Here is a 20,503-nt window from a genome sequence, read left to right on the forward strand (position 1 = left end):
TTCAGAAGTTATGCATCTGTTTCAGTCCACCCCTCAATAACTGATTTATGGCTATAAAACTGTCTTATATGCAGCATTGCCAGCTGTTGCATCACAGATACACAAACTGGGTAGCCAAAATAAATGACTTTACTGAAGAAATATTCCCACAGTGCACAAGTCTCCGTCTACAGTAGGTGCAGCTGAGTCATACATAAAAAGCACCAATAATAACTTCATAAAATTGCAATATTTTTCAGGAAAAAAGCACCCCAAGGTGTCAAACCCCAGGTCCAGCGGCTCCGTATTCCTCTTGCTGTTGCGCCAGAGATGCCATGTGCTTGGTAGAGGGAGGCGCCGGGCGGCAGTTCCCTCTCCATGACATAGCTTCAGCCAAGCTTTCTGGCCTTGTGGTCCTGCGTCTGCTATGTAGGGTGCGACCACACCCCTTCCCTGGGCTTATTGCACATAAGAGGTGGCATATTGGGCATAATGGAAGGTTCTCTCCGTTGCGCTAGCTGTGGTGCCCTCCTCCAGGATGAGGATGGTCGGGCCTCCATGGTGTCAGAACCATGGTCCTCATCAGCAGATTGGCGCTTGCTGATTGAGGCAGTACTCAGTGCAGGTTGTTATGTGTGCAGCCTTAGAACGTCTGCAGCTGGGGGCGTCGCAACCATCGCAGTCACCCCCTGTGAGGGCCTTCCACCATGTCCCTGACTAACTCCTCATTTTTTCACCCTATTCGGGGTTGCAGTCCCTAGCAATCTCCGCAAGGGCCGTCCCTGTCCTTTGCACCCCTACCTGCTTACCATTGAGGTGACACCAAGCTATGGACAGCGCCCCTCGTGGCTGAAAGGGCAGAAACTGATGCACCTGGGCCTACCACTATTACTCTACCGAAAAAGGTGGTTGGACGGATTCTGCTTGGATGCCAAGTCGCCAGAAGCTCAGGCTGCTGCTGCAGCATCTCCTGGCCCTGGCCTATGAAATGAAAGGAGTTCCTGTCGAGGGCATCCTATTGGGTGTGGCCCCAGCTTGCCAAGAGACTGTCATCATGGAGGCCAGTCTCTCAAGGTGGGATGCTGTCTGGCAACACAGGGTAGTTTGTGGACAGTGGTCTGTGCAGGACAACGCAGATCATATCGGATCACCTGGCCCTTAAATGCTTCTTGGCTATATTTGAAAGGAAGGCATGTACTCGTACAACCAGACTACAGCTCGACTGTCTTTCACATCAACTGCCAGGGTGGCACCAGGCCAATTTGGTTGTTGCAGGCCGCCCAGTGACATCTCAATGACGCTGCGATCTGTCTGTCCAGCCTGCGGGTCCTGTATCTGCAGGGTCCTGAACTTGTGAGTGGATTCCCACTCCCATCGGAATCCTCCACCAGGAGAGTGGTGTCTCCACCTCGAGGCGGTGCACACAATTTGGGGTTACATCAAAGGACCTGACCTGCTGTCCACTTGGGTTCCCTTGAGGAGAGCCACCAGCCTCTGGGCCAGGACATGCTTGTGCACCCTTGGCCAGAGGGCCTCCAATACACATTTACGCCACTTCCTCTGATCTGACACACCCCAGAAAATTTGTCAGAAGGCCCACATGCTGTTGCTGGTGACCCCTTTTTCTGGCCATGGTTTCCTGTGCTGTGCAGACTCTCTCGCAGCGAACCCTACCGGCTCTGCTTGAACTGTTGGCTGCTGGAAGGTCTGATTTGCTGCACAGTAGCTGTACGGAGCCTGTCAGACCGATCATCCTGAACACCAGAGTTCCATTTACTCGACTGCTGTACGACAGTTGGTGAAAGTTATTAAGTGGCGCAGCATCCGCAGGGAGGACCTCGTGCTTTGCCCGGGCCCCACGGTCTTGGATTCTTGCAGGCTCCTCTAGAGGGAAGTTTTCCTCCATTTACCCCGAGGGTGTATGTGGCAGCAATATCAGACCGGCATGATAGAGTTGTAATGCCACAGTTGGGAGCTACGACATGGCGTCGGCCTCCTCAAGGGGCCTCTGAGGCTTCACCCAAAAAGAGCCCCACAGGCACCAGCATGGCAATTAGTGCTGGATGACTTGTGTCAGCCTCCCTGTGAGCCCTTGGCAACAGTGAAGCTACAGTGGGTGTCACGCAAAACCACATTTTTGCTGGCCATTACCTTGGCAAAACACGTGGGTGATGTACACACTTTGTCTGTCAGCCCATTATGCCTGGGGTGGCACCTGGATGTTAGGGGTACCACTCTACGACTAAATGCTGTCCTTTCCCAAAGGTGCTGTCAGGTCTGCAGTCTATGCAGCCTATGAGGCTGGCACGATTTGGCTCTCCATCTAGTGTCGCTCGAGACTGGGCGGAACTCTTGTTCGCAGTAAGAGCCCTGGGATGCTATACCGACACCAGCGTGGGCATTCGTATCTTCAAACAGCTTTGGTCTGTTATGGAGGCTCTGACAGACACTCTGCTTTCTCCAAGCAGCACTTATCCCACTGGATTGTGGATACATTTCACCATTGTTATTAGGTGGTGAACCACCCTCTACCATCGGGTGTGTGCTGCCACTTCAACAGAGTGGTGCCCACACCTTGGGCCACTTTGAGGGGAGTACCCTGGATGACATATGTGCCTGTCAGTTAGGATACATTATTCATTGCGATCATCCAGGGGTCACAAGTGACAACGGTGGTATACATACTTGAACTGCGCATGCACGAACGGGAACAGTGCTTTCAGAACTGCTGTCTGGCAGTCATTCGGGTTTCATGGAACTGTAGTTACACTCATGACTTTCGTTTGATATCAACAAACCCTGTTGAGTGTCCCTGCACTGATGTCACTTCCTACAGGGGTGTAGTTCATAGATATGAATAATCAATAAATGCCCCTGTCTTGTTCCTGTGTGTATGTGAGCATGTCAGTCAAACAGAGCAGAAGTGTGTGCTGTTTATTCCTCCTCAGTGTAATTTTGTCAGCTCTACATACCTATCGCAATGCCTATGCCAACAAATCCAATAAGACTAAAATAGTTTTGGAAGAAAGATGGCAGCTGTTCAAACCACCAATGTTAAAACATTCCCATAACTTGCTGAATTTCAGACAACTTTAAAAGTACTTCGCAACTTTAAGAACTGATAACACTGTTATTACTGCAGGGGACCTTATTGCTTGTTAAGTGCACTTCACTATTATCATTAGACACATTTAGAAAGTGAGTAAAACCCAAAGTGCAGTAATCTAAAATGAACTTTTCTTTTTTATTCATCTCAAGACCCTAAGAAATTTTTACCCAACATGAAAGGTCCTTTTCTACAAGATTTGTTAATCTGTTAAATAATAAAACATTTTTACCTTTAACCCTGATCTCAAGAGGATCATTTTTTTAACAAAAACGATATACTGATTTTAATTCAAAGAGGTGGAGGAGTTTAAGTATCTTGGGGTCTTGTTCACGAGTGGGGGAAGGATGGAGGTGAGACTGACAGGCGGATCGGTGCAGCGTCTGGAGTGATGTAGTTGTTGTATTGGCCCGTTGTGGTGAAGAAGGAGCTGAGCCGAAAGGCGAAGCTCTCGATTTACCGGTCAATCTATGTTCCCACCCTCATCTATGGTCATGAGCTTTGGGTCACAACCGAAAGGACAAGATCCTGGATACAAGCGGCTGAAATGATCTTCCTCCGTAGAGTGGCTGGGCGCTCCCTTATGCTACGTTCACACCGGACGCGTCGCAAGCGTCGTGAGCGGCGCTTTTCTATGCAAAGTCTATGGTGGACGAGCGTCGTGGAGCGGCGGGCGGCGGGGCGGCGCATCAGGAGCGTCATGAGCGTCGCTTTTCCAGCGTTTCGAGCGTCGACGCCCACGACGCTCGTCCCCGGCGTCAAGAGCGTCGTGAGCGTCGCTTTTTGAGAGTTGGGAAAACTGAACTTTCGACGCGCTGCCGCTGAGCGTCAACCAATCAGAGACGATCTCTCCGGTGCTACGTCACTACGAGTGATCCGAGCACCGATGCGGGCCAGCCAGTGTTGCTAACTTGACGACTTTCTCGCTAAATCTGGCGACTTTCCAAAGCCTCTTGGTTTTTTTGTCAAAAGCAACTAGCGACAAATCTAGCAACCTTCTCTGGTGCTCTGGAGACGTGACAGGACGTCTCGCTGCTGTCGTCAATGAGCAGCGGGTGCTGCGTGAGCCCCTCCCCCGTCCCAAAGCGCTCACAAGCGGTCAGTCTCAGCAGCGCTCCCCGCTGCAGTCAGAGCAGAGAGGAGCAGAGCAGCCAATAGCGACTTTTCCGACGACGACGCGGTCTAGCTTTATTTAACAAATAAAGCCAAGCCGCTCTCCTGATGCGATCCGCCATAGCTGGAAACAGAAATCAGCCTCCTGCGCGCCAATTAACTGACGTGCATCAAGAGCGTCGCGAGCGTCGCGAGCTTTGTGACCACCCGGTGTCAAGCGTCGTGTTTAAAGCGTCACAAGCGTCAGCTTCGAGGCGTCCCAAGCGTCGACGACGCCCGGGACGCGTCCGGTGTGAATGCACCATTAGAGATAGGGTGAGGAGTTCAGTCACCAGGGAGGAGCTCGGAGTAGAGCCGCTACTCCTCCACATTCAGAGGAGCAGCTGAGGTGGCTCGGGCACCTCTTTAGGATGGAACCTCCTGGACGCCTCCTGAGGGACGAGTTCCGTTCATGTCCCACCAGGAGGAGACCCTGGGGAAGACCTAGGACACGCTGGAGAGACTATGTCTCTGGGCTGGACTGGGAACGCCTTGGGACCCTCTAGGAAGAGCTGGAGGAAGTGTCTGGGGACAGGAAGTCTGGCATCTCTGCTCAGACTGCTGCCCCCGCGACCTGGCCCCAGATGAGCACTGGAAGATGGATGGATGGATGGATGGATGGATGGATGGATGGATGGATGGATGGATAATTCAAAGAGCTCTCTTTTAATTCACAATGAACTATTTTTTAAACATATTTTTAACCTGAGTTACACAACACACACTCGAGAGCCCCCTCTCTATCGCTCTACATCAGGGGTGTCAAACTCGTGCCGAGTGGCTGCAGGTTTTCATTCCAACCAAGCAGGACCACACCAGACTCCACTCATTCCATCAAGTTAGCTCAGTCCTACCCTGAAGACCTGATCTTCGTCTGTTCTTTTAAATAAGGTCATGGACGCTCGAATGGCTGGTCCTCCAATTGTGCCACAGCGATCTTTTCTCCGTCACGGTCCTCTCCGCTGTCCATTTTGTATACTTCTTCTGGCTTCATCCTGCAGACGCTCTAATTGTGACTGACTGGCGGGAAGGCCGCCGTATCATGCGCGTCTTTCAAAATTTTAGCAGTACCCGGAAACCAGTTTTCATCACAACCAAAAATAAATAAATAATATATATTTAAAGAAGTAACAAGCTTTTTTTGGGAAAATGTAAGGAGTAGAAAGTACTGATACTCGTATTCAAAATGTAGGGAGTAAAAGTAAAAAGTTGTCAGAAAAACAAATACTTCTAAAAGTAAAAAGTACCTGAAAATTTTACTTAAGTACAGTAACTAAGTATTTGTACTTCGTTACTTGCCATCACTGGGAATCAGTCGGACTCCTTAAAGAAACTTTACTTCAAAGTCACAGTGCGCTACCTCATCCTCTTCTCAGTGCTTATAACTCAGATGGAAGTAGGCACAAAGGAGAACGTTTAAGTGCTTTTTTTGTGATCTGGGTGCTGCAAGACGAAAGCGGAAGGTGATGAAGACGAGTAGCATCCAGAAGAAAAGAATGAGCTTTATTTTTAATTAATGTGTTAAGAAGATCATCCAGTCCGTTGAAACTCAGCCCAGCTGCTGTAGAGGCTTCTTCCACTTTCCTCCAGTGGGATTTCTTGTCCTAGATGCCAAGGTGACCATACCTGATGCATAAGGAGATTATTGACTGGATAAAGGAACAGTAAAAGAGCTTCATTAGGGTGCAGCTAAACAGATCCTTGGATGCTGCAGCTGGTCAGTCCTATGATGGCTGCTCCACACAGCTCATAGCCAGCTCAGCATGGACATAAATCAGACACCCAAGAGGCAGGGACAGACGTCCTTACACTTTTCTTTTGATACATTTACAGAGAAGTCCTGTCAAAACGGCTGACATCAGTCAATTTCAATGACAAATTAAAGGCACTACACTTGACACTGCAACGACAGCATGTCGAAAATCCCCCACATGGGGCCCTTTTCAGAGTACTCACCGGTTAGTTGCTAGTAGGGGGCCCCGACAGATGGCGGATATCAGCGACACAACTTGAAACCCCCCGGATACATTACAATGACACATCGGGAACCTACCTAATGGGGCCCCACTACTACCCGGCTAATAAATTTGATTGGTGCCTTGTCTCATGTTATCACACAGCGACATTTGAATAATTTAGATTGATTTGAATTGATTGAAAGTCCTTTATTTGTCCTACAGGGGGAAAATGCAGTGTTCTAGCAGCACAAAGAAAAGACATATAAATGGAATAGAAATATGAAATCTGAAATTTACAAAGCCCAACCATACATAGAAAAATTTTATATTATTCAAATATGAATTTAGGATAGATATAATTAAATTACAGATGTAAGCTAACCGACCAGATCCCTAAACCCTAAACTCGGGGCCTGAGAATCCCCATAGTCCCTCTTGCCTAGGGCCCCCAGGGGTCTAGAAACACCCCTGTTTGTCCTGAATGTGTTTCCTCTTCTTAACAGTCTCTGGTTTGAGATGAAGTGGATCAAGTTTCTGTTAAAGCACTTGAACATAGTCATAATCAGTATTTTAAACAAGATGTTCATTTACTCATACATCTTTGTTATCGATCTTTTCATCCTTTCATTTATGCCTTCAAGTGTTTGTTTCCAGCCTACATGATTGTTTTTTAACATGATGTCTTTTTGCGCTCTCACACTTTGATTTTCTCTTGTGTTCTTCTAAAAAGAGAAAGTATGAGGACCAGCAGGACAAACAAGGGACAAAAAGAAATAGGAGAGATAAGGATAAAGTTAAGACAAATGACTACAATGTCAGCATGAAGCCGATTTTATTGATACTTTCTGGGTGAAAAATTAAGTGAAATGCAATGTGAGTCTTGTCTCTGTCTCCATCCAAGAACCAGTTATGGATTCCCATCATCTCTGAGGACCTCTGATAGAGTCTCCTCATCCATCATAAGACAGTCCGTTTTCATTTCCATTTTTAGAGACAGCATTGCTTTAGTTTTATCTAGAAGTTATTGTCTTAACACCACATAAACAAATAACATTGCAATAAAGTACTGTTAGCTATGCCTCTTAATCAAACTCTCTCCAGGATGTGTTTATGTGCTCCAAAAACGGGTTTGTAGAATTGCAGAATTTTATCGAGAATTTTGTCCATTTCTCTCACCACTTTTCACAGGACTGGCCTTGAAAATATGCCAAAATAAAACAATGCCTCGTTTCTCACACTTATTCCAAAACCTAACAAAGAAACCATTGATTGCTCCAACTACCAACCCATCTGATTCAGCAGCGCAGATCTCAAAGCTACAGCCAAAGCGTTGTCCATCAGATTTAAAACAGGAATTTTCACATGAGTGCATATAAACCAGACTGGATTCATTAAGGGGAGACATTCTTCCAAAATTAATACAAGACTGATATTTAACCTAATGTGATAGTAACTTTGGATGCATAAAAGGCTTTCAGTTAGGTGGAGTGGCCGTTTTTGTTGAATCATTTTGGATTCCAGTCGGATTTCACAAACTGGAAACATATTTCAGTTACTCACTCGCAGAAAATACAGTGGTGTGTCTGCTGCTCCATCAACTGGGCAAAGTGCAAGATCCTGCCAATGAACAAATGCAATGCTTTGATTGGAACATCACTGTTTAAAGAAGCAGGTAAATTGATCATATATCTTGGAATTCACATCTCCCCAAATTTGAGCAAACTCTTCAAACACATTACAGAAAATAAAAAATAATTTGAACAGAGGGGCATCAGTTGCAGGATCTCTATCTGGCAGAATTTCCTGAGTTAAAATGAACAACTTCTTCTCTTTGACGCCAGTCTTTTAACAGCATGGTTAATAAATTCTACCGAAAAAATAAAAAGACAAAAATCAGACTCTTAAACACAGCGGGGGACTTGAAGGCTCAATTGTCTATCTCTTTTATCTCTTCCAACATCTGCAGCCTGTATCTCTAATACACCATGGCTTTATACTGAAAAATAAAATAAAAAAACATAGCTCTAAGACCTCCCTTCCATGGACAAACCCGTTCGCTGCATGGGTCACCTGCAGCTCCTCATATTCTTTCTGCACCTACTCCTCCTCCTCCTCCTCCTCCTCCTCCTCCTCCTCCTTCTTCTTCTTCTTCTTCTTCTTCTTCTTCTTCTTCTTCTTCGGTTTGGTGCTGCTGTGGAGCTTGGAAGCTATTTTTGTAGAGCTGAGAATTTCTATATTGCTGTATTTCTGCAACCTCTCCAGCTGTCTGAGTCTTTTCTCGATTTGAGGTCCTTCTGTCTTTGTAGCTGCAGCTGAGTTTCCTGCTCTCCTCAGACAGCTTAGACTTTTCAGATGTTTTCACCATCAACACACACCCATCACTTACACTACAGAGTACACAGACAGCCACATTCCCATTCATGGAATTCTTGGAGGGTCAAAGAGAAGTTAAATAAAACATTTTTTCATTGTGATATTCAGTATCTTCACCATTTCTGTCATGGCTTTGAACGACATCATGACACGTCCTTCACTTGAGATCCGTCTCCAGGCCACAAGATTGTCTCAATCTTGACTCGGTCTCTGCTCCTAAAAGTCTTGAGTCTTGGTCTTTGGAGGCTCTGGTCTTGGTCTCGTCTTGGACTTGGGATACTCTGGTCTCAGTCTTGACTTGGTCTTGGCCTGTGAAAATCTTCGTCTTGTCTTATGTCACCCCTGCATCAGACGCTGTAGCGAAGCCAGAGTGGGGGCTAGGGGCCAGTTGCTCCAGGGCCCACAAGGTGATAGGGCCCCGTTTCATGTGATGTGTTCACATTTAATCTGAAATAAATTCTTATAATAAAGTGTGCAGTGTGTGCAAGAAGGCATAGCATATGATTGTGGGCTCCAATTTGCCAATTCTTACATTACGACTGTCCATGAATGCATCAGAGCTGTAAGCCAGCGCTGATTGGCTGTGCAGCATTAATGAGTTTTTTCTTTGCACTTGATCTGAACTCTTTGGAGGGAAGTTAAACAGTATGCTAAACACTATGCTAGCTGCTAGCAGTACTACCCAAAACCTAACATCGGGGCCACTAGGTGAGTCAATGAAACCTTCAAAAATAATATCTTTATCAGAATGCCGTGGTCTTAAACACCTGCCTATTTGAATGTGCCTTGTGTACAAGAGACCGCCAAGTCTACTATTTTCTAATATACGTGAATTCCAAAAGATATAGATAGCTGTGTCTATATCTATCTGAATAGATTGTGTAATTTTAGATCAGCTGTGTTCATTTTATATTTAAGCTGTATCAAAGACAGTACAGATGTGACTTTTTAATCTGAGTTTTCAGCACCATGGACAGCGGACGCTCTGAGATTTGACACCTGTCAGGCTGCATTTGTCTGTGTGTGTGTGTGTGTGTGTGTGTGTGTGTGTGTGTGTGTGTGTGTGTGTGCGTGCGTGCGTATATGTATTTGTTCTTCAGAACAAGTTTGTGAACTGGTTTGTGACTTTGTTCTGCTTTCTGAGGCATAGAGGTTTGCTTGGTTCAATAAAAGTGAGCATTAGTGTGTTGTTTGATGGTAGCATGATGTATTGTTTGAATGATAAAATTACCATCATAAGGGCCCATCAAGAATGCTCTGCCCCTTCTGTACTGAGACCCACGCCTCTGATCAGACGACTTTGAAAAGATTTGGAAAAAAACCTGGAAGACTGTCTGCTCACACCTAAAGAATCTACAAGTGTTTAGAGTTTTCAGTCACAGCCGGGTCTCAGACTGAGGTTTTATGAAGACTTGCGATACTGCCAGACATGTTTGATATTATCATAAACCTAAGACGAGGAAAAGACTGGTATGAACCAATGCTGATTACAAGATTAAACAAAATGACCAAGTGGATGGGAGCCCGCTGTGACTCCAGTTAAAATCCTAGTTTTACAAAATGTTTTCAGTTTTTAGTCTGGGACTGTGAAAATCTTTAGGTGCAGGACCAACTTTAGATAGATAGATTACTTTATTGATCCAGAATTTTCCTAATTATGATTAATTGCTGAATTTCCACAGTTAATTGAGATCAGTTGCATCTTGAATTTCATGCTTTAAATTCTGTTGTATTGCATTTCAGTGTAGTTTCAACACATAACACAACACATAACATAAAGCATTCATCAGTCCCTCAAGGAAGTTGTAATGTTGCACTTTGATCAATTAATATAAATTCAACCGTTTGCTTTGAATTCAGTGCAAACTTACAATTTTGGCCAGTCTCTGAATAAAATGTTATGGTTGATTTATTCTGAGACATCAGAACTATAAGAATAAAGTCAGATTTTCAAATCAGAATTGTGCTATCTTTCCTTTGCAAATTCAGAATTCGATTTTTAATCCCCCCCCCCCCAAAAAAAAAAAAATCAATAAAAAACATTTTATATCATTAAGAATTTAAAAAAAAAACTCTGTTTGTAGAACTACTACTAAAAACAACAGATTATTTTTAAATTTTTTGGGGGGGATAATCCCGATAAATGGAACTTTGGTGATATATCAGTGACATGTTATTTTGTTTTGAAATGAAAGGCTGATTACGATTCAAAACGCAAATGCTATTACAGTTTTGATAGTGATTTCCTCAAGAAGAAATGCCCTTTGGTCTTTGATGAGGAAATAATTGATTTCAGTCGTAAAAAATACAAACTTTATTTTTGTCACAAATGAACCTTGGACATTACACATTGCATGGTTCAATTCTGAGACTAAAAAACTATTTTTAATGACAATTTTGTCATCAAATGACTAAAGAAGGGTGAAGATGTTCAGAAAAATGAGTGAAATGCATCAAAGTCAGTCATTTAGTTGATAGTTGATACACATTCAACACCCTAAAGAACCCTGTAGAAAATGGATTATAGGTGAATAGAGTGGTTGTGGACAGCAAAACCATGGTTTCAATATTAATTTAAAAAAATCTTTCTTCTTCTTCTTCTTCTTCTTCTTTTTCTTGGATGAATTTTTGGTTTGAATGTTTTATTACTTGGATTTAAATCCAATCTAATCATTCATAATAATAACAATTACTATTCATATATTTATTTCATACATAAATTTCATCATTTTATTGGGATACACTGGAAAATTTAATTGCGTCCATTTGTAGCAGTACCGCCTCTGACCACTAGATGTCGACTGTAACGCATAAATAGAAACTGGGGAAACGTGAAGAAACCCAGGCAGTCTTTCATCCTCAGAAACAAAGACAACTTTCTTTTTTCTGTTATCTTTGTTTTTAAATGCAGCCTCCCTTTGTCTCTGCCTTATCTCCTGATTGAAAAAAAAAAGCAACAACAACACCTGACTAAGAAGATCTCTGTAGACAGGATCTGGTTCATTAATTGTCTTTTCCTGCAGCCCCTTCATGGTGAGACAATGACTTTTCTTCAGCCTCCTTTTCCAGTTTGGACCCGCTGTGGATTAATGCAGATTTAATAACCTCTGCATTAAATTAGAATGACTTAATATGGTAATTCTTCATTTCTGTGTTTTACTTCCCCCTCCTTTCCTCCTGCCTCCCCATAAATTCATGCTCCCTCCACTTCTCCGTCCTTTCAGCCGGTGAGTGGCCCTCAATCACCCAGTGGTCTCCTCAGCACAATGCTCTCTCCCCTGTCCCCCGGCCCCTCTGCACCTATAAACCCGGCCCTTCTACCACCACCAGCCGTCTCTCTAATAAGGGAGTGGAGCTGAAACACATGCAAATGAGCCGGCCGCCAGCTGGTATCACAGCAGTCATGTGATCTATCAAGGTATGGGGTTATGGGGTGAAGGAGAAAGGAGGAACAGGGGGAGGAGAGCATGCTGGGGTAGAAGAGGGAGGACCCTTGAGGAGATGAGAGGAAGATGGACAGCTTCAAAGACACGCTGCAGACAAGAAACACACCGGCATATTTCTGGATGTTGGAATAATCCCTTCAAAATTATCTGTCTGTGTCCGTCCACCGCTGTCTGTTTCAGGCTGCCTCACCTTATATTTCAATATCCATCTGCGCTTCAAGGACAAACACCTGAAATGTCACTCATGTGACACATGACACTTAACAGAAAGGCACATCGGCACATCATTTCTTTATGTATGTGTGCATGAGAGGGATGAAGTGTGTGTGTGTGTGTGTGTGTGTGTGTGTGTGTGTGTGTGTGTGTGTGTGTGTGTGTCAAAGCCATGTACTTCACCCACCACTGGGTGACAAGGCCCTGCAGCAGTCAAGGCACACTGCAGACACACTGCATGAATCCGTGTGCGCGCGTGTGTGTGTGTGTGTGTGTGTGTGTGTGTGTGTGTGTGTGTGTGTGTGTGTGTGTGTGTGTGCGCGTGAGATCTGTCTCTGCTCCTCTGTAGCACCCATTCCAGCAGATTCTGCTGGCAGAAGATCTGGTTTACCCTGCCAGCAGCAGCCACCCTTATCCATTCCTGCCTCTTCCCTCCTCCTTTCCTCTGGCTGCTTGATGAGGGCACAAAGACAGAGCTCTATACCTCAACTTACTTATTTATGGACCTGTGTTTTGTAGAGGATTAAAACAGCAACAGAGCTGCCCCAAGTACCTCCAGAAAAGATCCCACTGACTCCCGATTGTGTAAATTCCACAGAAACATCGTCCAGTGGTTGATTCAAAATGTTTTTAATGCACATTTCATTGACACTGATTTGAATTTCCTCAAAGCAACAACTGAGAAGGACAATAATTCTGTGGTTTCTTTCCTTGACAGTTCATGTTGAACTTCTGTTAAACATTCAAATTTATTCATCCCTTATATTCACGCCTTAAAAAAAAACTGGCATCTTTTGCATCTCAGCGTTTGTCCATTCTGGCTCGGTGCTGTCTCTGTGGAGGGGGATGCTCAGTGGCGTGGTGGCATCAGTCACCTGTTACCTGCCAAGGAAGATGTGTCCACAGAAAAAGACAGTCAGGAAACTGCATGTGGATGTGTGTGTGTGTGTGTGTGTGTGTGTGTGTGTGTGTGTCCGTGTGCTGGACGAGTGTGATCGCAGAATACCTTTCGGGCCAAACGTCTTCAGATAGCAATACGAGCAGTACGGCTTCTCATCATGCTGAAAGACAATCAGTGGCACATATTTACCGTCTCACTCAACACACACCCAGTAATTCACATTCTCACTTGAGCCTGTTTTATTGATCGTCTGTACCTCAGCATGTTGTCCAGCTGTGAGCTGTCTGTTGCATTTCTGACACTTCAGACACAGAGGGTGGTAGTCTCTCCCTAAGGATCGCTTCTTCTCAGCTGCATGAAAGAAAAATAAGTGCTGTGGTCATGAGAAGAGAACGGCTTTGACCCTAAATCGGACACCTGTTTGAACACTTGGGGAAAAAAGATCACACAATATATGATGGACATGAAAATCAATATTGGACTAAATTTGTTGGAAGTACGAAACAGCCATAATCAGACATATTTCCATCATTTATAACTGAAAAATGATTCTAACGAGATTGATTCATCACTGGATTTCTACAGTGTGTGCATGTTTTACACCCTACTGAGTGCTACAGCCCTCATGGTGTGTTGTTAGTTAAAAGAATTACCTTAAATGTGTTGAATAGCATGTTACCCTGTAGCCTGTACTATAACTGATGATTTTTTTAAGTGAAAGTAACAAAATATAGTTGATTTGCATGATAAAGATTTCAACATTTGCATCTGGAAATTCATGGTCCTGTTTACGTGACATTTTCAAGTAAAACAATTCATTGTGTTTGGGTTTCCTGTTATACGCCTATGGTGCTCGTAGCCACTGAAAATACAAGTTTTGGCTCCCAAAGTAGAAAGTTTTGGCAATGCTCTGACTCCATCTGCACAGAAATGGAGACAAATGCAACTTTTTGAAAACACTGCAACTGTGCATGCACGTCATGGTCATCATAAATGCTCAGTTACAGTTCAGTTACATCCTCAGCCTTACAGTTCACACCAGCGTTTCTCAGCGCAGGTCCTTTGAGTACACCTGAATGCCTGAAGGTTGCAACACATCTCATATGAATGGTATGGCTTCCAGAGGTTTCAGAAGGCACTATTGATCCAGCTTCTAAACCCACTTCCTCCAAGGTAAGGCCCTATTTACATGACAACGATGGACTGGAAGCTGCACCATTTTTCCATCTTTGGAAAACTTTCAAGTTCATGAAATGATGGCACTAACAGGGAAATGTCAAACATTGCAGCTGGACTGCCAGGGCACCACTTGGTGCTGTGTTTTCTTCAATAAAACCACCGATAACAGCACATTTTTGAAAACACGATGACTCCCTCTTCGTGGAAACGAGAGAGAACAGTGCTGCTGTGCATGATTGCTCACTGCACACGTGTGTGTGTGTGTGTGTGTGTGTGTGTGTGTGTGTGTGTGTGTGTGTGTGTGTGCACGCGCACATGTCTTTCTATCCCTGTCAGTACCAGGTCCTGACGGAACACCAACCCAAAGAAAAACGCAAAAACCATGAATTTTCACTTGAAACCTTGTCGTGCAAATGGAGCCTAGACCCATGCATCCATGCACACAAACACCTTGATAAATATCTCTTTTTAATCTAACCACATAGACATAAATGGACTTATTTTTAATTAAATCAGTCGTCTGGTTCTGAATATACTGACTGTTACCATCGTGTGCACAAGTAGGCCAGAGCCAGTTTGATAAAAAGAGGTAAGTAGGCCAGGTCACATCAGAGACTCTGAATCAGGCACGTGAACAGCGAAGGGAAAGGTAACAGGAAAAGAAGAGCAACAACAGCAACAACAAAAAACACATATTTCTGATGATTAGTTTGAGTCCAGTGTGCATCTAGTCGTGAGATCTGGGTGTGTGAGAGAAAGAAGGCAAAGAGGAAACTCAGAAAGCAGCGTGCAAGCCGGTTTGACTAGACCCACATCCTGTTATCATGGATCCCAGCATGTGCAATTGTGGGTGGCTTGGTAGAAAGAGAGAGACAGTTAGACAGAAAAAGAGAAAAACTGTTAAATGTTTTTTTTTTTACCCAAAACTGTTTAGAAAAAAATACATTGAAAGATGTTCTTACAGTCTAAGCAGGTATGATTTCACAGCAGGAGATGCAGAGAGAATGTCACTCACAACATCTTGGTTTTTTTTTCTGTATTTAGTTATGTTTTTGCACAAAAAAAATGAATAACACTAATATACGGAATGGACTGCAGTCACTGCCGTGATGAACTGCAATTAAGTCAAATTTCCACTTTGAAAAAAAAAATCACATTATAAATCATTTAGGCCAAATACTGCTAACGAGTAAAAGAAGGCGGATAATGAGGAAAAAGTATGAAGAGAAACTGCAGACAGCAAGAGGAGGACAGACATTTCGGAGTTAAAAAATTAAAGAGGTAACTCACCGAAGTAGACAGGCTTCCCACAGATTGGACAGTAGCCTACCATGATGGTGTATTATTAATCACACGTTGTGTTTGTCTGTGAGGGCTTTCGGTGGGTGTACAGTTGAACTGAAAACTGACAGGAAAACCGTTCTGCTGCAGCAATGTCAGCATCTTGTCAAGTCAAAACCAGGATGTGGTGAGCGCGACGTCACACTGAGGAGGGTGAAATTCGTGATTTTGGGGAGCCAAGAGGAAGGCGGCATCTCAAATCACAGAAAGCTAGAAAACTAGATGTAAACTCGCATGAGGAGCGCTTCGTGTACGCAACCATGACGGTGTAAAAAGAGAGAGGAGGAGAGGTGAAGAAACGAGGGACAAAAACAGCTGTCAGCAGCTCGGATTCCCACCTATCTTCTCCCCTTTCCTGCTCTTTTCACCCTCTTTTCTAGATTAAATACAAGGAGTTGAGCCTCTGAATTGAAAAGGGAAACCTGACACTTGTGCCTTTCTTTTCTTCTTTCTGTCTTTCTTTCTCTATTTCTTGCTATCGCACACACACACACACACACACACACACACACACACAGACACATGAACCTCCTGCTTACTGACTCATCCACCATGCAGCCATCGACACATACACAGAGCGAGAAAAGGCCGCACTTCAGCGTGAAGAGGTTGCCAGAGAGCAGAAGGGAGAGGCAGGGCGAGGCCGGCTCGGCGGAGGGACAGATGGGGGTGGGTGGCGGAGGCGGGTATCCCCTCGGGACGGCTGATGGAAGCAGACCTGGGGAGAGTCGGGGGGTGAGGAGAGATGAGCGAGACAAGGCCGGAGACACTAGCCGGCCGTGGCTCGGCGCGCACAAAGACGATGAACTCTGATGAACTTCGCACGAACAAGGCAGAGCTGAAGTCACCGTGGAGGACAGGAGAGCGCTTGTGTGGCTGGATCCTTGTCGCTGGACGATTGAAACAGGCAGGCAGCAATGCAGTGACGATGTCTGGAAACTCAAAAAGTGAAAAATGTACTGCAATGTGTTTTTGGATCAAGCTGTTTACCGTGTACATCTGGGGCTGCACAGTCGCATTTCATCTCATTAGTGAAAACGTAACTTTACCTTGAAGTCTGCATGTTCTCAGAGGACCCAGAGCAAACCACAATTTCAGAGAACATGCTAACTTCACCCAGAATGAAATATGAACTCTTTGTGTGAGGCTAGAACACAAACTGCACACACAGTCACACAGCATGTCTGCAAAGCTAATTGGTAACCCTAAATTGTATGCAGTTAATTGCGTAACAAAGAGTTAAATGGACTTATGTATGCTGCTCATTTTAATGCTTCAGGTACCCTAATCACTCAGTCTCACACACCTTTGTGTCGCTGCCATGGGAGAAGCTTGTGGTTCTGGCTGAAGGTCATCGAACACATGAACCACCCGAGCCACACTCTGCTTTTTTTGTACCCTTTGTATGATGTAGGAAGGGAAAGCATCCAACTCCCTTCGACCACATTACAATAGCGTGGGCGTAAAAGGTGGAGCTTCTCTCTACATAGGGAGCAATTCAAAGTTTGATAAATCATCCCCAGTTTAAACAGTTTAAAAGTTTACAAGACCTCTGTTTGCTTCTGATCGCTGCTAAAAGCTGCGTGCTTTATCCACTGCTAACACACCCATATCTCCCTTTAAAGTCTTTGACAACAGTTGCACAGTGCTTGGGAACCTGCTCCTTTTACTGGACCATACCGTTAACATATAAACCATAAAACAGGCGTGACATGTCACCCGTGAATATGGAAACATGTTGAGTCGAGCTCCCTCCTTCTCTGATGAAGCCCCACGGCCTGCATGTTTCATGAAACGCCCGTGGTCGATGTGTGACTGGAACATTTATTGTGGCTCACAATTGCGATTTTCTGCACTACAAAAGGATTCAACGAGACAAAAACACTAGAAAAAAAAAATCTCAAAATGTTTTTGTGCTGCACAGAATATAACAAGGTCACCAGTAGATGTGATGCTTTTCAGAGCGGGAGCAAAGAAGTTGAATTGTGTTTTTTGTAAGCACAAGGCTTCGGTTCTGGTCAATTGATTCAACAGTTCGTATTGTCTGCTCGTAGACATTTGACATAATTCAGCAAGCTTAAGCTTAGCTGCCCCGTGGTAAAGCTAACATATATTATATTAGTTATGATGGTCGATCATTCTATATTCATGTAGGCTATGAGGTTACAAGATGGCTCAATCTGATTTTCTTTCTATATAGTGGATATTGCATGTACTAATTATACTCTATTAATCCTATTTCTAGGGTACGATGGGAAGCCTCATTATGACACTTAATAATAATAAGAAGAAGAAACAACTATACACAACTACTACTATACTATACTATACTATACTATACTATACTATACTATACTATACTATACTATACTATACTATACTATACTATACTATCGATATCTTATTAGAAATACACACTTTGTTGACGTGGGTGCTCTTTTTTATGCAGAATATCTTCAAACCATTTCCCTTTTCTGTGGAAGAGTTTATTTCATATTCGTTTTCTGAGGTCAGGGTGCGGCTTGGTTATAGCCAAAATGTGCTTCTTTCTCTGCTTGGTTCTTAAATCCTTTCCTTTCTCCCAGAAGACTTTTTTTTTCGTCTTCAGTATAACTAGCTCAGCCTTGCTTTTGGTTTGTTATTTGCAAGATGTGACATTGCATTGAAGGCTGTGCGTGAGGTAATGTTGGCTTTGGACCGCAGCCCCCATTTCAAACCGCTTGCTGTCATTATAACACGACGGGCCTCTTTCAGGCTATTGTATGTTAATGCAGGAACCATTTGAGGGAACGTTCACGTTAAAGGATTTTCCTCTTCCAAGTAGCTGGAGACAAATTTTCAGAACCTACAGGTGTCACAAAACCTGTTAAAAGTTTGATGATTCATTCTGAATTGCTGGTGAAAAAACACCGCCGCAGTGCAACATGCATGCGACAGGACATCCTCGCCCTCCTCCGGCTCTCCCACCAGGCGAATGTCCTCGTCCACCACCACTAAAGAAATGCTCCGTGGGACAGAAACCTGGTGACTTGGGAGGCCATTTGAACACAATAAAACCTTCTGTTGCAAACAGTTTGACATTATTTACCTTTGTTACAAGGCATGTTTCCCTGCCAGCCATCAGAAGGCTCGAAGATTACACGGTGGTCAAGACATGATGGACGTGATAAGCAACAGTTCTCATGCCGGCTGTGGTACACAAGTGTCTCTGGCTTCGTAGTGAGAGGCCCAAACTCCAAACAAGAAAGCTTCGTTCAAAGTCACCGTACTTCAGTCTGATGCTCAGTCTGAACTCCACCAGGCTGTGCTGAACGTTTGCATACCCAAAAGCATGTCGTGACAGTTTGTTCAGAGATTTGTCTTCTTGGGTAAGGCCACACGCTGGTGTAGTGCAGGGGTGTCAAACATGAGGCCCGTGGGTCAAAACCTGCCTGCAGGAAGTTCCAATCTGGCTGTCAACCCATCGAGAAAATTGTCAGAATTTCATATAAAGCACTGATTTAAAACAAAACAAAACAAAACAAAACAAAACAAAAAAAAGTTTAAAAAGAGTAATGGACTCAACACTACTCTGAGACCTGAGCTGAAATATGAGATACACTGTCATAAAAGATATCTATCTGGTTGCTAACAATCTGGTTGCTGTCAAGATCGTATTCATTTTTGGTAGTAATTATTTATTTTTTGTTAAAATATGGACATTTTCAAAACTTATACGCTGTGCTGTAATAAGGAAACACTTTAAAATTTAATCTTAAAGGTAATTATGACACTATTTCACCTGCTGACCCATTCAAGATGGAATTGTGCAGTCCAAAATGTGTCTGGCCCCCTAAATCATGCAGAAGCCACCAAAAGTCACCTGTCAGTAGCTAACGCCAAAAATATTCTGCCTGATTAGAAATCTGTTAGAATCTGGGTAGAGTCTGGGTTTGGGGTTCAGTAGTTCCTCTGATTTCCTCCTACAATCATTAAGGGTTAATTAAAGGTGTGAATGTGTGTGAGTGCGTGTGACTGTCTATCTCTGCTTGCTATGATAAGCACGCCGAACCCTCAGTCATATGAGAGGATGAATGAATGATCAGAAAGCTAAACAGATGTACTTGATGTTCTGCTCAGTGGACATATCCACTCGTATTTTCACCAGTCCTACAATGCATTTAATGTTTTAAAGTCGATCCTTCCAGTCCACATTTACATTTGCATATCATTTCTGTGACTGATGAACTTCAGAAGGCCATGAAATATATGAAGTATTTCATCATTTGCATATTTGCCAGCATCCCTCTCCTGTGTGTCATGCTTTGCAGAGCGATGGAATACCAAGTAGCTATTTCATCTGACCAGCCTTCCCTACAGGATAACCTATCATGTCTTTCCATCAGCATTCATTGTGTGTGGACAGCGCTGGGAGAGTTACACCCGAATCGGAGGCCTATACGCATGCATGGCTCACAATGATTTTCAATGCAAATGATGATGTCCTCATTTTAATAAAGAGGAAATATTGAATATGCACAAAACAGCAGAGCCTGGTGTCGTTAGATTGAGTAGCAATAGCTGCAAGGAGAGAAAAGTGGGAGACCTGCGGGATGAAAATGAGGGAAAAGGAAGTGAACTTGGAGAAAATGGATGAAAATTAAAAGAGAAAAAACAAGTGGAGCATGGCGAAGCAGTGGAGATGTAATTGTGAAACAGAGAGAGGAAGGGAACGAGAAGAGAGAGGGGGCGTTAAAACCACATTTCCCGGTGGATCTTTTGGTAAGGCTGCGTTAAGAAAACTGCCAAAACTCTTAACAGACACATTCCCGAACTGGCACGCACGTATGCATGCCGCACTTCTGCCAAGTCATAT

At 44.0% G+C, this 20,503-nt stretch overlaps 1 protein-coding gene across 1 annotated transcript; it reads right to left on the reverse strand.

Moving 5' to 3' along the window:
- Window positions 1–12,868: 12,868 nt before the first annotated feature.
- LOC115390970 (cysteine-rich protein 1-like) lies at window positions 12,869–15,744 on the reverse strand. Its single transcript, XM_030095037.1, has 4 exons — window positions 15,598–15,744; window positions 13,385–13,479; window positions 13,234–13,288; window positions 12,869–13,109 (listed from the first exon to the last, which is right to left on the reverse strand). The coding sequence occupies exons 1-4, from the start codon at window positions 15,638–15,640 to the stop codon at window positions 13,099–13,101; spliced, it is 204 nt and encodes a 67-aa protein (XP_029950897.1). The 5' UTR covers window positions 15,641–15,744; the 3' UTR covers window positions 12,869–13,098.
- Window positions 15,745–20,503: the final 4,759 nt, after the last annotated feature.

Source organism: Salarias fasciatus, chromosome 6 (assembly GCF_902148845.1).
Source record: "Salarias fasciatus chromosome 6, fSalaFa1.1, whole genome shotgun sequence".
Classification (NCBI taxonomy): Eukaryota; Metazoa; Chordata; class Actinopteri; order Blenniiformes; family Blenniidae; genus Salarias; species Salarias fasciatus.